We start from the raw sequence: 15,774 nt of genomic DNA, 5'->3' as shown, positions 1-15,774 counted from the left end.
TGAGGCTCGAACTCACGACCTTCAGATTATGAGACTGACGCGCTGCCTAACTGCGCCAACGAGGCCGGTAGACCTAACGGGCAGAACAGCGAAGCACTAGGTTCCAGATCCTTGCCTGTAGGTGTAGCCCCAACAGGTCAGCGCACACCGTGCTGGAGGGGTCAGGATGGCCGAGCGGTCTAAGACGCTGCGTTCAGGTCGCAGTCTCCCCTGGAGGCGTGGGTTCGAATCCCACTTCTGACAGACCTAACCTTTGGCTGCCGACAGCAGCTACAGTCTTTATAAGAATCACGTGGTCTATTGTGTCAAAAGCTGCACTTAAGTCCAATAAAATCAGAGCTGCCGCGTTACCTGCATCTCTGATTATACGGAGGTCATTAACAACTCTTAAAAGTGCAGACTCAGTGCTGTGACCTACTCTAAAACCGGACTGAAATTTGTCTAAGATCTCATACCTACTGAAAAATGGCATTAACTGGGAACAAACCACCTTCTCTAAAATCTTTGCTAGGCGTGGTAGTTTTGAGACGGGCCGATAATTCTTCAGTTCTTGAGGGTCTAAATTAGGCTTTTTAAGAAGTGGCTGAATAACCGCCTGCTTAAGGCCTGTTGGAACAACTCCATTAGGTAGACTACTGTTGACAATAGAAGTAATGCTCGGCCCAACAGCATCAACCATCTCCTTAAGAAGAACGTTAAGGGTTCACGAAAGCTTGCCTTTCCATTGACAGAAAATTTCATTTCGAATGCCAGCATGATATTAACCTTAAGAAAACCTGACAAGGACACTGCCACATGTTGCATGAATATGAGAGGGATGCTATTACTGCATTCGTTCAGCGTTAGCCCAGCATGAATGCTGAATTTCGATTACATTGTATATCAAAGGACGGCATAGGACTGAATGCAATGTCGATGGATGGGGTTCGGGGAATTCACCTGCAACCTCACAGTTTCTCACAAAACGTCATGCCGTCCGCCCTCCAGAGGAGCTGTGCACACGGAAGGGAACAGAGAAAACCGCTCTTTCGTCTAAGCACTCTCAGCTATCAAAAAGCACCACGCTGCCCCGTGTGAGGCTCGAACTCACGACCTTCAGATTATGAGACTGACGCGCTGCCTAACTGCGCCAACGAGGCCGGTAGACCTAACGGGCAGAACAGCGAAGCACTAGGTTCCAGATCCTTGCCTGTAGGTGTAGCCCCAACAGGTCAGCGCACACCGTGCTGGGGGGGTCAGGATGGCCGAGCGGTCTAAGGCGCTGCGTTCAGGTCGCAGTCTCCCCTGGAGGCGTGGGTTTGAATCCCACTTCTGACAGACCTAACCTTTGGCTGCCGACAGCAGCTACAGTCTTTATAAGAATCACGTGGTCTATTGTGTCAAAAGCTGCACTTAAGTCCAATAAAATCAGAGCTGCCGCGTTACCTGCATCTCTGATTATACGGAGGTCATTAACAACTCTTAAAAGTGCAGACTCAGTGCTGTGACCTACTCTAAAACCGGACTGAAATTTGTCTAAGATCTCATACCTACTGAAAAATGGCATTAACTGGGAACAAACCACCTTCTCTAAAATCTTTGCTAGGCGTGGTAGTTTTGAGACGGGCCGATAATTCTTCAGTTCTTGAGGGTCTAAATTAGGCTTTTTAAGAAGTGACTGAATAACCGCCTGCTTAAGGCCTGTTGGAACAACTCCATTAGGTAGACTACTGTTGACAATAGAAGTAATGCTCGGCCCAACAGCATCAACCATCTCCTTAAGAAGAACGTTAAGGGTTCACGAAAGCTTGCCTTTCCATTGACAGAAAATTTCATTTCGAATGCCAGCATGATATTAACCTTAAGAAAACCTGACAAGGACACTGCCACATGTTGCATGAATATGAGAGGGATGCTATTACTGCATTCGTTCAGCGTTAGCCCAGCATGAATGCTGAATTTCGATTACATTGTATATCAAAGGACGGCATAGGACTGAATGCAATGTCGATGGATGGGGTTCGGGGAATTCACCTGCAACCTCACAGTTTCTCACAAAACGTCATGCCGTCCGCCCTCCAGAGGAGCTGTGCACACGGAAGGGAACAGAGAAAACCGCTCTTTCGTCTAAGCGCTCTCAGCTATCAAAAAGCACCACGCTGCCCCGTGTGAGGCTCGAACTCACGACCTTCAGATTATGAGACTGACGCGCTGCCTAACTGCGCCAACGAGGCCGGTAGACCTAACGGGCAGAACAGCGAAGCACTAGGTTCCAGATCCTTGCCTGTAGGTGTAGCCCCAACGGGTCAGCGCACACCGTGCTGGGGGGGTCAGGATGGCCGAGCGGTCTAAGGCGCTGCGTTCAGGTCGCAGTCTCCCCTGGAGGCGTGGGTTCGAATCCCACTTCTGACAGACCTAACCTTTGGCTGCCGACAGCAGCTACAGTCTTTATAAGAATCACGTGGTCTATTGTGTCAAAAGCTGCACTTAAGTCCAATAAAATCAGAGCTGCCGCGTTACCTGCATCTCTGATTATACGGAGGTCATTAACAACTCTTAAAAGTGCAGACTCAGTGCTGTGACCTACTCTAAAACCGGACTGAAATTTGTCTAAGATCTCATACCTACTGAAAAATGGCATTAACTGGGAACAAACCACCTTCTCTAAAATCTTTGCTAGGCGTGGTAGTTTTGAGACGGGCCGATAATTCTTCAGTTCTTGAGGGTCTAAATTAGGCTTTTTAAGAAGTGGCTGAATAACCGCCTGCTTAAGGCCTGTTGGAACAACTCCATTAGGTAGACTACTGTTGACAATAGAGGTAATGCTCGGCCCAACAGCATCAACCATCTCCTTAAGAAGAACGTTAAGGGTTCACGAAAGCTTGCCTTTCCATTGACAGAAAATTTCATTTCGAATGCCAGCATGATATTAACCTTAAGAAAACCTGACAAGGACACTGCCACATGTTGCATGAATATGAGAGGGATGCTATTACTGCATTCGTTCAGCGTTAGCCCAGCATGAATGCTGAATTTCGATTACATTGTATATCAAAGGACGGCATAGGACTGAATGCAATGTCGATGGATGGGGTTCGGGGAATTCACCTGCAACCTCACAGTTTCTCACAAAACGTCATGCCGTCCGCCCTCCAGAGGAGCTGTGCACACGGAAGGGAACAGAGAAAACCGCTCTTTCGTCTAAGCGCTCTCAGCTATCAAAAAGCACCACGCTGCCCCGTGTGAGGCTCGAACTCACGACCTTCAGATTATGAGACTGACGCGCTGCCTAACTGCGCCAACGAGGCCGGTAGACCTAACGGGCAGAACAGCGAAGCACTAGGTTCCAGATCCTTGCCTGTAGGTGTAGCCCCAACGGGTCAGCGCACACCGTGCTGGGGGGGTCAGGATGGCCGAGCGGTCTAAGGCGCTGCGTTCAGGTCGCAGTCTCCCCTGGAGGCGTGGGTTCGAATCCCACTTCTGACAGACCTAACCTTTGGCTGCCGACAGCAGCTACAGTCTTTATAAGAATCACGTGGTCTATTGTGTCAAAAGCTGCACTTAAGTCCAATAAAATCAGAGCTGCCGCGTTACCTGCATCTCTGATTATACGGAGGTCATTAACAACTCTTAAAAGTGCAGAATCAGTGCTGTGACCTACTCTAAAACCGGACTGAAATTTGTCTAAGATCTCATACCTACTGAAAAATGGCATTAACTGGGAACAAACCACCTTCTCTAAAATCTTTGCTAGGCGTGGTAGTTTTGAGACGGGCCGATAATTCTTCAGTTCTTGAGGGTCTAAATTAGGCTTTTTAAGAAGTGGCTGAATAACCGCCTGCTTAAGGCCTGTTGGAACAACTCCATTAGGTAGACTACTGTTGACAATAGAAGTAATGCTCGGCCCAACAGCATCAACCATCTCCTTAAGAAGAACGTTAAGGGTTCACGAAAGCTTGCCTTTCCATTGACAGAAAATTTCATTTCGAATGCCAGCATGATATTAACCTTAAGAAAACCTGACAAGGACACTGCCACATGTTGCATGAATATGAGAGGGATGCTATTACTGCATTCGTTCAGCGTTAGCCCAGCATGAATGCTGAATTTCGATTACATTGTATATCAAAGGACGGCATAGGACTGAATGCAATGTCGATGGATGGGGTTCGGGGAATTCACCTGCAACCTCACAGTTTCTCACAAAACGTCATGCCGTCCGCCCTCCAGAGGAGCTGTGCACACGGAAGGGAACAGAGAAAACCGCTCTTTCGTCTAAGCGCTCTCAGCTATCAAAAAGCACCACGCTGCCCCGTGTGAGGCTCGAACTCACGACCTTCAGATTATGAGACTGACGCACTGCCTAACTGCGCCAACGAGGCCGGTAGACCTAACGGGCAGAACAGCGAAGCACTAGGTTCCAGATCCTTGCCTGTAGGTGTAGCCCCAACGGGTCAGCGCACACCGTGCTGGGGGGGTCAGGATGGCCGAGCGGTCTAAGGCGCTGCGTTCAGGTCGCAGTCTCCCCTGGAGGCGTGGGTTCAAATCCCACTTCTGACAGACCTAACTTTTGGCTGCCGACAGCAGCTACAGTCTTTATAAGAATCACGTGGTCTATTGTGTCAAAAGCTGCACTTAAGTCCAATAAAATCAGAGCTGCCGCGTTACCTGCATCTCTGATTATACGGAGGTCATTAACAACTCTTAAAAGTGCAGACTCAGTGCTGTGACCTACTCTAAAACCGGACTGAAATTTGTCTAAGATCTCATACCTACTGAAAAATGGCATTAACTGGGAACAAACCACCTTCTCTAAAATCTTTGCTAGGCGTGGTAGTTTTGAGACGGGCCGATAATTCTTCAGTTCTTGAGGGTCTAAATTAGGCTTTTTAAGAAGTGGCTGAATAACCGCCTGCTTAAGGCCTGTTGGAACAACTCCATTAGGTAGACTACTGTTGACAATAGAGGTAATGCTCGGCCCAACAGCATCAACCATCTCCTTAAGAAGAACGTTAAGGGTTCACGAAAGCTTGCCTTTCCATTGACAGAAAATTTCATTTCGAATGCCAGCATGATATTAACCTTAAGAAAACCTGACAAGGACACTGCCACATGTTGCATGAATATGAGAGGGATGCTATTACTGCATTCGTTCAGCGTTAGCCCAGCATGAATGCTGAATTTCGATTACATTGTATATCAAAGGACGGCATAGGACTGAATGCAATGTCGATGGATGGGGTTCGGGGAATTCACCTGCAACCTCACAGTTTCTCACAAAACGTCATGCCGTCCACCCTCCAGAGGAGCTGTGCACACGGAAGGGAACAGAGAAAACCGCTCTTTCGTCTAAGCGCTCTCAGCTATCAAAAAAAGCACCACGCTGCCCCGTGTGAGGCTCGAACTCACGACCTTTAGATTATGAGACTGACGCGCTGCCTAACTGCGCCAACGAGGACGGTAGACCTAACGGGCAGAACAGCGAAGCACTAGGTTCCAGATCCTTGCCTGTAGGTGTAGCCCCAACGGGTCAGCGCACACCGTGCTGGGGGGGTCTGGATGGCCGAGCGGTCTAAGGCGCTGCGTTCAGGTCGCAGTCTCCCCTGGAGGCGTGGGTTCGAATCCCACTTCTGACAGACCTAACCTTTGGCTGCCGACAGCAGCTACAGTCTTTATAAGAATCACGTGGTCTATTGTGTCAAAAGCTGCACTTAAGTCCAATAAAATCAGAGCTGCCGCGTTACCTGCATCTCTGATTATACGGAGGTCATTAACAACTCTTAAAAGTGCAGACTCAGTGCTGTGACCTACTCTAAAACCGGACTGAAATTTGTCTAAGATCTCATACCTACTGAAAAATGGCATTAACTGGGAACAAACCACCTTCTCTAAAATCTTTGCTAGGCGTGGTAGTTTTGAGACGGGCCGATAATTCTTCAGTTCTTGAGGGTCTAAATTAGGCTTTTTAAGAAGTGGCTGAATAACCGCCTGCTTAAGGCCTGTTGGAACAACTCCATTAGGTAGACTACTGTTGACAATAGAAGTAATGCTCGGCCCAACAGCATCAACCATCTCCTTAAGAAGAACGTTAAGGGTTCACGAAAGCTTGCCTTTCCATTGACAGAAAATTTCATTTCGAATGCCAGCATGATATTAACCTTAAGAAAACCTGACAAGGACACTGCCACATGTTGCATGAATATGAGAGGGATGCTATTACTGCATTCGTTCAGCGTTAGCCCAGCATGAATGCTGAATTTCGATTACATTGTATATCAAAGGACGGCATAGGACTGAATGCAATGTCGATGGATGGGGTTCGGGGAATTCACCTGCAACCTCACAGTTTCTCACAAAACGTCATGCCGTCCGCCCTCCAGAGGAGCTGTGCACACGGAAGGGAACAGAGAAAACCGCTCTTTCGTCTAAGCGCTCTCAGCTATCAAAAAGCACCACGCTGCCCCGTGTGAGGCTCGAACTCACGACCTTCAGATTATGAGACTGACGCGCTGCCTAACTGCGCCAACGAGGCCGGTAGACCTAACGGGCAGAACAGCGACGCACTAGGTTCCAGATCTTTGCCTGTAGGTGTAGCCCCAACAGGTCAGCGCAAACCGTGCTGGGGCGGTCAGGATGGCCGAGCGGTCTAAGGCGCTGCGTTCAAGCTGGGGAACAATAGTCCGTCAAAGATGGGGAAGAAGGGAAGAAGAGGGGGAAGAAAGAAAAAGAGAAGGGGAAGAAGAGAAAAGAGAAATGAAGAAAAGAGAGGGTGAAATTTGACGTTCAAAGACAGTTCTTCCTTAGCATGCGTGCAGTGATACATTTTCCGGCTTCTTCATGCGGGAAAATCGCGCATTTTAATTACACTGTTTCCTATTGCAGGTGCTCACCAAGACCGGGGTTCGAATCCAGCTAAAGACACGTTTTTGTAATATTGTTAATTTCATTAAATAAAGGAAGTTTCAAGGTTAATAAAATGAACATATGTACTTTGTTGGATATTCTTTCATGAAAATTAAAGTATACCAATGTAAATGTGTTTTTGTTGTTATTATTAGTTATTGTATTGATATTTATTCTGATTAATCGTATTATTGTTATTTGTAGTTGTTGTGTTGATATTTATTCAATTTATTCAGACACAAATCTGTTATTTCTAATGAAAAAAAATGCAAAATAGTAATTAATATGCTGAAAAATGTCTGTGACAAGAATGACAAAATGTACAAATTATCTTTTTATAGACATGTTTTATTGTTGCAGTGTACTGATGAAATAGTGTTACGAAAGTAAAATTAAAAGAGCAATCATTTGCCAATTTGTTTTTATTTTACAATTATGCCAACAGAACAGTAACAAGTATTAAATGAATTAAATTAAATGTTAAATAAGTTTTCAAACAACAATAAATTAAAAGGGAGATAAAATGAAAATAAAAGTAGAAATCAAAAAGCAATAATTTGCTAATTTGTTTTTTATTTTACAATTATGCTAACAGAACAGTAATGAATATTAAATAAGTTTTCAAACAGTAAATTAAAAGGTAAATAAAACGGTAAATATCAAGTTTTCAAAAACACTAAATAAGTTAAATGAAAAGGGTTTAAAAACAGTAAATAAAAAGTTAAAAAAATATTAATGTTTAAAAAACAAAGTTAAATAATGTTCAACACAAACATTAACAATAGTGAACTATATTTAAACAACTATATACAACACTACAATAAATACAAATATATACATTATTTGGGAACGGTTCGCCGCATTTCCTCTAACCACTGTTCTTTTGTAACAGTCTCAGTCTGTGGGCAGTACACCCGGCCCCTGTACTGGCTATGTCCCGTTGCACTTGTTTTGAACTGCCCGCACTTCTTGCAAGTGTTTGCCTCTACAGTTCTCTTGTAGGGTCTCTTGGGCATGGCTTGGGGGCTGGCAGCTGGTGTAGCAGGTTGTAAACTGGTGCCATGCACAACTGTAGGCTGTAACTGTGGCTGTATCATTGACATCCCCTGAACCATTGGGATTCCCTGAAGCATCGGCATACCATGAACCACTGGCATTCCCTGGACCATCGGGAGTCTTTGAACCATTTGCAGACCCTGGAACACTGGCACACCCTGAAGCATCGGCACACCCTGAAAACATGGTGCTGCTGGTATAAGTATGTTGGGTACCATCTGCGCTGATGCTCCAGGTGCTGATGGCGTAACCAACATAGGACTCTGTGCTGGTGCCTTGGGTCTTAGAGGGGGTCGTCCAGTAGAAGTCTGCCTCTGCTTTGCCTGACCTGCTGTACTCTCTGGTAGCTTGTACTGGTGCTGCTCCGCTGGTTGTTCTGGCTCAATCCGTGGGCGTTTGGCAGCCTGGAGAGGTTCCTGAGCTTCAGGGAGGGTCTGAGGCAACTGAATGCCCTGAAGCAGCACAGACAGCTCCTGCTTTTTCTGTCTGTTGTTGTACCACTGAATCAGGGTGTTCTGGTTAACCTCCACCAGCTGCATTGAGGTTCCTCCCATCACCAAGCTGTTGCCCAGTACAAGCTGCCTTATCCTTCTGTAGTCTTGGAGGATCAGAGACCATCTCGACAGTGATCCCTTGCCTTTTCTTTTGGGGCTTGGGTGAATAGTGCAAAGCCTGATGAAGATGGTCTCCACCAGACGGCAACAGTCAGGCCACTGAGCAGGTGCGCTGCTTGCACCCAGCACACTTCTGGTAGTGCTCTCTACTCCAGGGGTTTTAGTGGGCGTCTTTGGTACTCTGAAGCGTCCACTCAGCAGTCTCTTCTGGTGTCGAGCTGCATACACCACCCGTTGCTTGTCTCGGTCATCCAGGTTCTGCCAAAGTGCAATTATGGTGTTGGCTTCCTGATTGGTCAGGCTGAGGGCTGTGTAACCCCGGAGCTCCACCAGATATTCTGACAGCCTGTCCACATGTTGATATCCCGGGACATTTTGGTAGTCAACAGCCTTTTCGAAAACACAAGCACAAAATATAATTTATATTTAATTTAATTTAAAATATAATCACATTTCTTTGATGCATAGTTCCATAATTAGTTCCATTGATTCTGTTATTTTCCTGTTTATCAATGTGAAGCTGTTAAACACATTCTGTATAGTACAAAGCACTAACAAAATAAAACTTGAGATTTGACTCAATGCATCTTTGTTGCCTACTAATGACTTTAGTTGAAAATCTGAGCAAAGTTTGGATTTAAAGCAGTAGATGTTGGTCCATCCTTGTTTGAATTATTCTAGTTTATTTGAAAGAAATACAGAGGAATGGCACTTACCGTCTCTTCATCATCATCCTGACCAGCATCCTCTGGCTCTGAGGGGAGTGGTGAAACAGACGTTTCAGAGGGAACAGGTGAGACAGCAGTCCCTGAGGGTCCAGGTGATGAAGGAGACAGTGTGGGGCCAGGGACCAGTGAAGGGGATGTGGAGCCCAGTACAGCCGTGTCACTGCTGGTGACCAGGGTGGAAGAAGCCAGTGTCAGTGTGGAGGAGGGTGGTGACAGAACAACCTCTGGATCAGCAATGGTGTGATCCTCGCTGATGTCACAGAAGCCCTCATCTTCATCTCGTTCCTCCACATTAAGGTCCTCGATGAGTTCTGCAGTCTCCTCAGAGTCTGGGTTCATGTCCTGCAGTGCCTGACCAGTCTGCTGGAACAGATACTGCACTCCAATGAGCTCACCTGGAATAAAAACAATAAACAAACGGATGAAATAAAATTGTTGTGTATCATATTTGATACATAAGGCATTTGTAGTAGCTCATATAGTGTAATAGTGTGAAAACATGTAGCTCATAGTCGAGGAGAAAAAAAAAATTATTCAGAGGCCAGAAACCTATAACTGTGGGGGCAAAACATATAATGCAATGCAATACAATGATGACTGAGAGACATACAAATAAATGTTCCTCAAAAACCTGATGAGCATATTTGATACTTACATGTAACTTGGTTTTTCTAATCAAGTAAACCTAAGTAAAGTTGCTTCAGTACAGTAAATGTCACCAAATGTTACTAATAATTACTTTCTAATAATAAAGATTTCACAGCAAAATGACACGTTAAGTATGAGCTAAAGGTAGACATTTGTACAATTATACTGAAAGGCCTTTTACTTGATAGAAAATATTAATCAGATGACAGAGGGCATGTTTCAAGAAAAAGTTGATCATGCTGACTTTATAGGCTTAAATATAAAATATCGACTGAGATTATTGAATTGCAAGTTAATTAACAATAATAAATTCTCTTACCGGTGTAACGTGCAGGGGGACAAAACATGGGGACCACTTTCCTCCCAAACAGCTTTTCATAATTGCTGTTAACACAGTGAACAAGTTCTCCTGTGTAGCTGCGTAAAGCTGATGGCTCCGATGACAGGGAAGCCGCCTCCCGATCCTGGTTCCACCTGTGTAGACCCTCCAGCAAATAAATCTGAAAGTTCAGACTGTTTGCACTGGTCCCTGTAAACAGACACAACAGTTTTAGGGAGTGTTAAATAAACACACAAAGACACTTAATGTTCTTTCTGTACATATGCGCAGTGTGTGTGACAAAGATGTACCTGGGATGAAACGGTTCAGGTGTAAATGAAAGGATTCGAGAGAAGTGGAGCCTCTGGCACATCTGTATGTCTTCAGAAGCACACCTCCCTTGGTTAAGCTCCCTGTCTCTGTATAGAGCGCAACACCAGGGGGGTCTTGGATACACTTAACGTGCTTCTTCTGGACACTCCAGATGTGCTCCATCCTTTCTCGGTCCAGAAGAGAAACACCCAGGGAGTCGTTGCCCTTGCTGCTCAGGAGCTCTGCAAGCAGTCTTTCAAGGAGAAGGATGGTAGTCTCCTCTCCACAGGTCCTCCTCCGGCAATGTAGAGCCAGCTCCTCCCTGGTCAGATGCTTGCTCACATCTTCATCTGTCAGTGCAGGCCAACCCTGGGACATCAACAGCTCTCTCTTTGCTTTGCGAAGCATAGAGACATCAGCCGCATCCCATTCAAAGATGCACGCTGATAGCCGTGACATGAAGATCGGGTACAGCTGATGGGCATCAGTTGTACACCCCAGGGCAATCCTGCGCATAAAATGCCAGATGTCCAAGCGTATCACGAGATCTGGCCAGCCTCTGAATCTGGTTTTCAGCTTGGTCTCGCCCACCTCGGTGCAGCACCCACAGTCCACGTACAACACAGCAGGTGGATCCACACCAGCCTGCTGGTATCTTTTCACCAGACCGTCTACCATCATGTCCAGTCCTGCTCCTTCCTGGGCTGTCAGCACACTTATGAGCACCTGACCAAACTCGTTGCCAACAGAGGTAAGCCAGTGTCCCGTTCCCCTCGCTGTCCCAGCCAGCTTCTTGGTGATCTGTAATAAGAGATGATATGAAGTTACGCTGTAAATGTAATCAAACATCACACCATGTAAAATACAGATACAGTGATGTATATAAACAACAGCATTAATAAACAAAAATCCACAACTAACCTTTTTAGTGGAATCCATCTTCAAGACAGAGCCATAAGTGGATGTTATCCTTGCATGGATTTCATCCAGCCTTGTCAGGATGTCTTGGCTGTAAACAGTGAGCAGCCACTTGCAGCTTGGGACCACTGTAGGCTCTGGGGGCTCCTGGAACTTTACCGGCATCACCCCGGGTTGATTGAGGAAGTCAACACATTGGGTGGTGTACCGGGCCAGACGATGAAGCCACTGCTCGCTGTGGTTTTCACGCAGCTGCTTGATCACCCGCGTGGGGCTGTTGCCTAAGCCACGCTCACGCAGGAGCCGGATGACCCGCATATCACAGGCATACCTTAGGAAAAGCGAAATCCACACATTCATATATTTTAGATATTTGATTTTTGATATTAGTATTTGCATATATATGTGATGATGGGCTAACAACTGGATGAGGAATGAAAGTGTACTTACTTCCTTGTGAGGATGACCTGAAACTCAGAACGATGGCCCAGATCTAGCTGTTGCAGGACGGCATGACTCCAGGACACATGCGAGGCTCTACACTTGGTACAGATGAGGGTTTCTGTGACCATGTTATATGTTCTGTCAATGTCTAGAACCTGCCGGGCTCTTTTGTGCAGACCGCCTCCTGTCAGCTGATGTTGTCCGCAGGCAGGATTGGGACAGAGAATCTTTACCCTCCACAGCTTGTATGGCATCCACAGCAGAAGAGAATGACAAAAGAATCTGTCTGGAGCTGGAGCCTGATTATAGATAAGTGCTGGCTGTGGTGGGTAATACCAGAGCTGGAGGTTATCACGAAGCTCTGGCTTTCCCTTGGATCCCATTTTGAAAAGCCTTTTGCCAATCCACTTGTGATCCTCTGGTGGCAAGGTCTCCGACCACAAACGAGGAAGTGGAACTACAGATGGAGCTTGCAATAATGACCCAGAAGGAGCTGTCTGTTAAGGAAAAAAAGACAAAACATTTAGTCAAGGAAGGCAATTTATTTAATAAGCATTTTATTTTAATCCATCACTTCTTTCACATAAAATTATCATTGTAATTATAGTTTTTACTTGAATACCTTCAATGGTATTACAGTGATTAGTATGACAATGAAACTGATAACTTTATATTATCCAATGCTGTCATCCAAAAAAGGAACAAAAAAAATTATATTCTGAAATCCTGTTTAATATATAAAATAATATTATTTTCTGTAATTTTTCAAACAATCTCTCTTTATTTTGACACATGAATATGTTAACTTCTACACATTGTTTATAATTAGTAAATTAGTATCAAGTCAACTCAATTTACATTATGATAATATTTTGACTGTAGATTTCTGGCGACAGCTGATTTACTAAATTTTTAGACCAACAGAATAAGAAATTACTTACTGAGACAATACTGCATGGCTGTGCAGGACTGGACACATCTGCAGTGGCTCTGGGGACAGGGGCTGGAACTTGAGGATCTAGTGTCTGTACAATCATGAAGTGAAATATAATAGATTTTGTAAATATAACATAATAACTTTAACTCATCCTAGATTAAATCATATACTACAGTTTAAAAGTTTGGGGTCCAAATGTTTATAAAAGAAACCTATTCTGCTCACCAAGGTTGCATTTGATCAAAAATACAGTAAAAACAGTAACAAATATAAAAAATTGTTAAATTGTGAAACATTACTACAATTTAAAATTGTGAAATGTAATTTATTTCTATGGTGGCAAGAACAAATTTTCAGCATCATTACTCCAGTCTTCAGTGTTATATGATCCTTCAGAAATCATTGTCTTGAACATAAACATTTTTTACTATTAGTTGAAAATGTGAAAATGGCTGATGCTTAATAAAACTGCATTACAGAGGTGTTTTCAGAATTAACAGCATTTTTTCAAAATAGAAATCCTTTGTAACATTATGTATTGAATAGAAATCTTATGTAACATTAAATGTCTTTACTGAGATTTTTGACCAATTTAATGCCTCCTTGTTCAATAAAACTATCAATTTCTTTAAAAAAAACTTTTGAATGGTAGTTTGTATGAAATCTATTTATTCTACATAATATTGCTTTTTCCTTTATTAAAATATGGTCTTCTGGTATTAAAGATATTTTTAAAAAGTTTAATCATTTAGATAGAATGGAACATGAAATGTGTCTTCATAAAATACAATGTTGATTATGTTAGTACTTACAGAGACGGTGGTGCTTGGTACTGAGGCACTAGACACTGCTGCGCTGGGCTGGACTTGAACCTGAGAAGGTCTCCTGGCCACACTAAGATTTGGCTTTGCTGCAGCAATGTGAGAGCCAGTAAATCTTGGTTTGGTAAACTAAAAAGGGGCAAAAAATTGACATTTCAGTGAGAAGACAGAATGTGTGATAATAGCATTTATTACTATTTATATAAATATTACTATTTTAAGTAAATGCAGCCTTCAGGTAAAAACACTTCTTTCAGAACGGAAATGTAGTCCATAAGCAGAATGATTTATTAGCAGCACTGACTTAGGTTACTCTTGAAATAGCTACAAAGTATTTGCATGATGGAATAATTAACGTGTACAATTAATAATAGCCAGTGTGTATGTGGAATGTTACCTGAGATAGAGAATGAAAAAGAGAAAATGTAGCTTTACCACATGAGAAGTACAGAGAGAGATGCCATGAGGGACATGAGTCTAGCTCAGCGACCTTCAACCCAGGCAGAGCTCAGTTAGAGAGGAAGAGGGCAATCCAAGAGTAGAGCCCAGAGATGAAAGAGAGAAAGCACACAGGTTACATTTCTCTTTTATCCTTGACCATGTGACTTAAACCAAATCTGAGACATTCAAACCGACCAATCAGCAGACAGCAACTGCCCCCATTGTACAAAAGGTGTGAAAATTAGCAGGTCTAAGCCACCCTCTCATAGTTTTCTTGCTTTTTCTTTTTTTTATTCTTACTTTCTGTACTTCCTCGAATTTGAACTGAACACATACTTCAATGCTTTAAAAAAATTAAATTGTAATTCTTACCATTGACAACTGTGGTGCAACTATTTTTGCCACGGGTGCAGTAGGCTGGGGCTGGGGCGGGGTGCCAGGCTGATTTGTCCCCATGGCCTTCTTTGCTGTTCCAGCAGCAGCAGTTTGTTCCACCGCCCTTTCTGCTGGTCCAGTAGAGACAGTGGGGTGCTTAAGACAACCAAAAAAAAAAAAATACATATAACAATTCTTAAAGAAAACTATTTCAGTAAATAATACTAACAAAAAATACTTGCTACAGTAATGTTACCTTTGGAGTGTGAAAACCACAGATGCATTTCAGCACACCTCCAAGCAAGGTTGTCTGGCCACGAGACTGCATCGGACATTTCTCAATCTGTAAGCATTATAACAAATGTAATGCATACAAGTGAGTCCCTTAAAAGAGCATTACATTCATAATTAATACATTCATTTCTAGGACATGAGTCACTATTTATTTTATATATAATGTTACAGCTGGCATCTTTCTTTAAAGGAGAGACAAACAAGAGAGGAACATTTCACACCTTCAAACCACCATCATTCATTCACCATCCCTTCCCCCACCTTCTCAAATCTCTGAATTTCCCAGTACACAAACATCTTTCCTGTAGCTTTTCATGAACATAAATCTCAAAATACCTGCAACATTATCTACATAAATGTCTATAAACAATTATGACACCTGGTTTACAGTGGTGTAAGCCATCACATTGCATTGCTCTAATGAATGGGATCAGGTACATGTTTGTACTGAAGCCTTGTGTGTTGTTCTGTTATGCAAATACATTAAACAAAGATACTAATAATGTTCGATTATGCAAGTCAACAAACAGTCTTTTTTTATTTCTCAGTCATGCAAAGGTAACAAACACTCACTCACCCTTTGATAAATCTGGAACCACTTCTTCTGTCGAGGAGCTGGCCTGTTACCCTCATTTGATGGCCAAATTCCTGTTCTGGCAAACTTTTTAAGACGCGAAATCCATTCAGCGTCCGACATCGCTTTATGCGATTTGTATTGTTTGCCAGACATTTTTCCTCGAGTTCGATGAAACAGTTTTGAAAGAATAATTAAAAACGACACGCTAATTAAAAAAAAAAAAAATGCAATTAGATGATAATCTCTTACCTGTCGTAATCCGCTGTATTTGATCAACAAAAGTGATGTCCTCCGTGAAATGATGCTGATCTCCGCGCGGCGATGATGCTCGCTGGTCATGAACTTCGGTACTGAACTTTTTTGACCTTTGACACGCCCCCTGAGGATTATGCCATTCTTTCGTACACC

General features: G+C 43.6%; 1 protein-coding gene across 1 annotated transcript; it reads right to left on the bottom strand.

Moving 5' to 3' along the window:
- Positions 1-7,721: 7,721 nt before the first annotated feature.
- LOC306861816 (uncharacterized protein) lies at positions 7,722-15,572 on the bottom strand (the record flags this gene model as incomplete). The annotated part of the gene is made up of 11 exons (XM_079404304.1): positions 15,367-15,572; positions 14,752-14,838; positions 14,493-14,651; positions 13,671-13,808; positions 12,863-12,946; positions 11,928-12,418; positions 11,481-11,808; positions 10,559-11,360; positions 10,248-10,457; positions 9,269-9,675; positions 7,722-8,942 (listed from the first exon to the last, which is right to left on the bottom strand). Exons 1-11 carry the CDS (start codon positions 15,517-15,519, stop codon positions 7,722-7,724), a joined length of 4,080 nt encoding a protein of 1,359 aa, XP_079260430.1. The 5' UTR covers positions 15,520-15,572.
- Positions 15,573-15,774: the final 202 nt, after the last annotated feature.

This window comes from Barbus barbus, assembly GCF_936440315.1.
Source record: "Barbus barbus genome assembly, chromosome: 42".
NCBI classification, from domain to species: domain Eukaryota; kingdom Metazoa; phylum Chordata; class Actinopteri; order Cypriniformes; family Cyprinidae; genus Barbus; species Barbus barbus.
The sequence above is the reverse complement of the archived record's forward strand: the minus strand, read 5'-3'. Positions and strand labels throughout refer to the sequence as shown.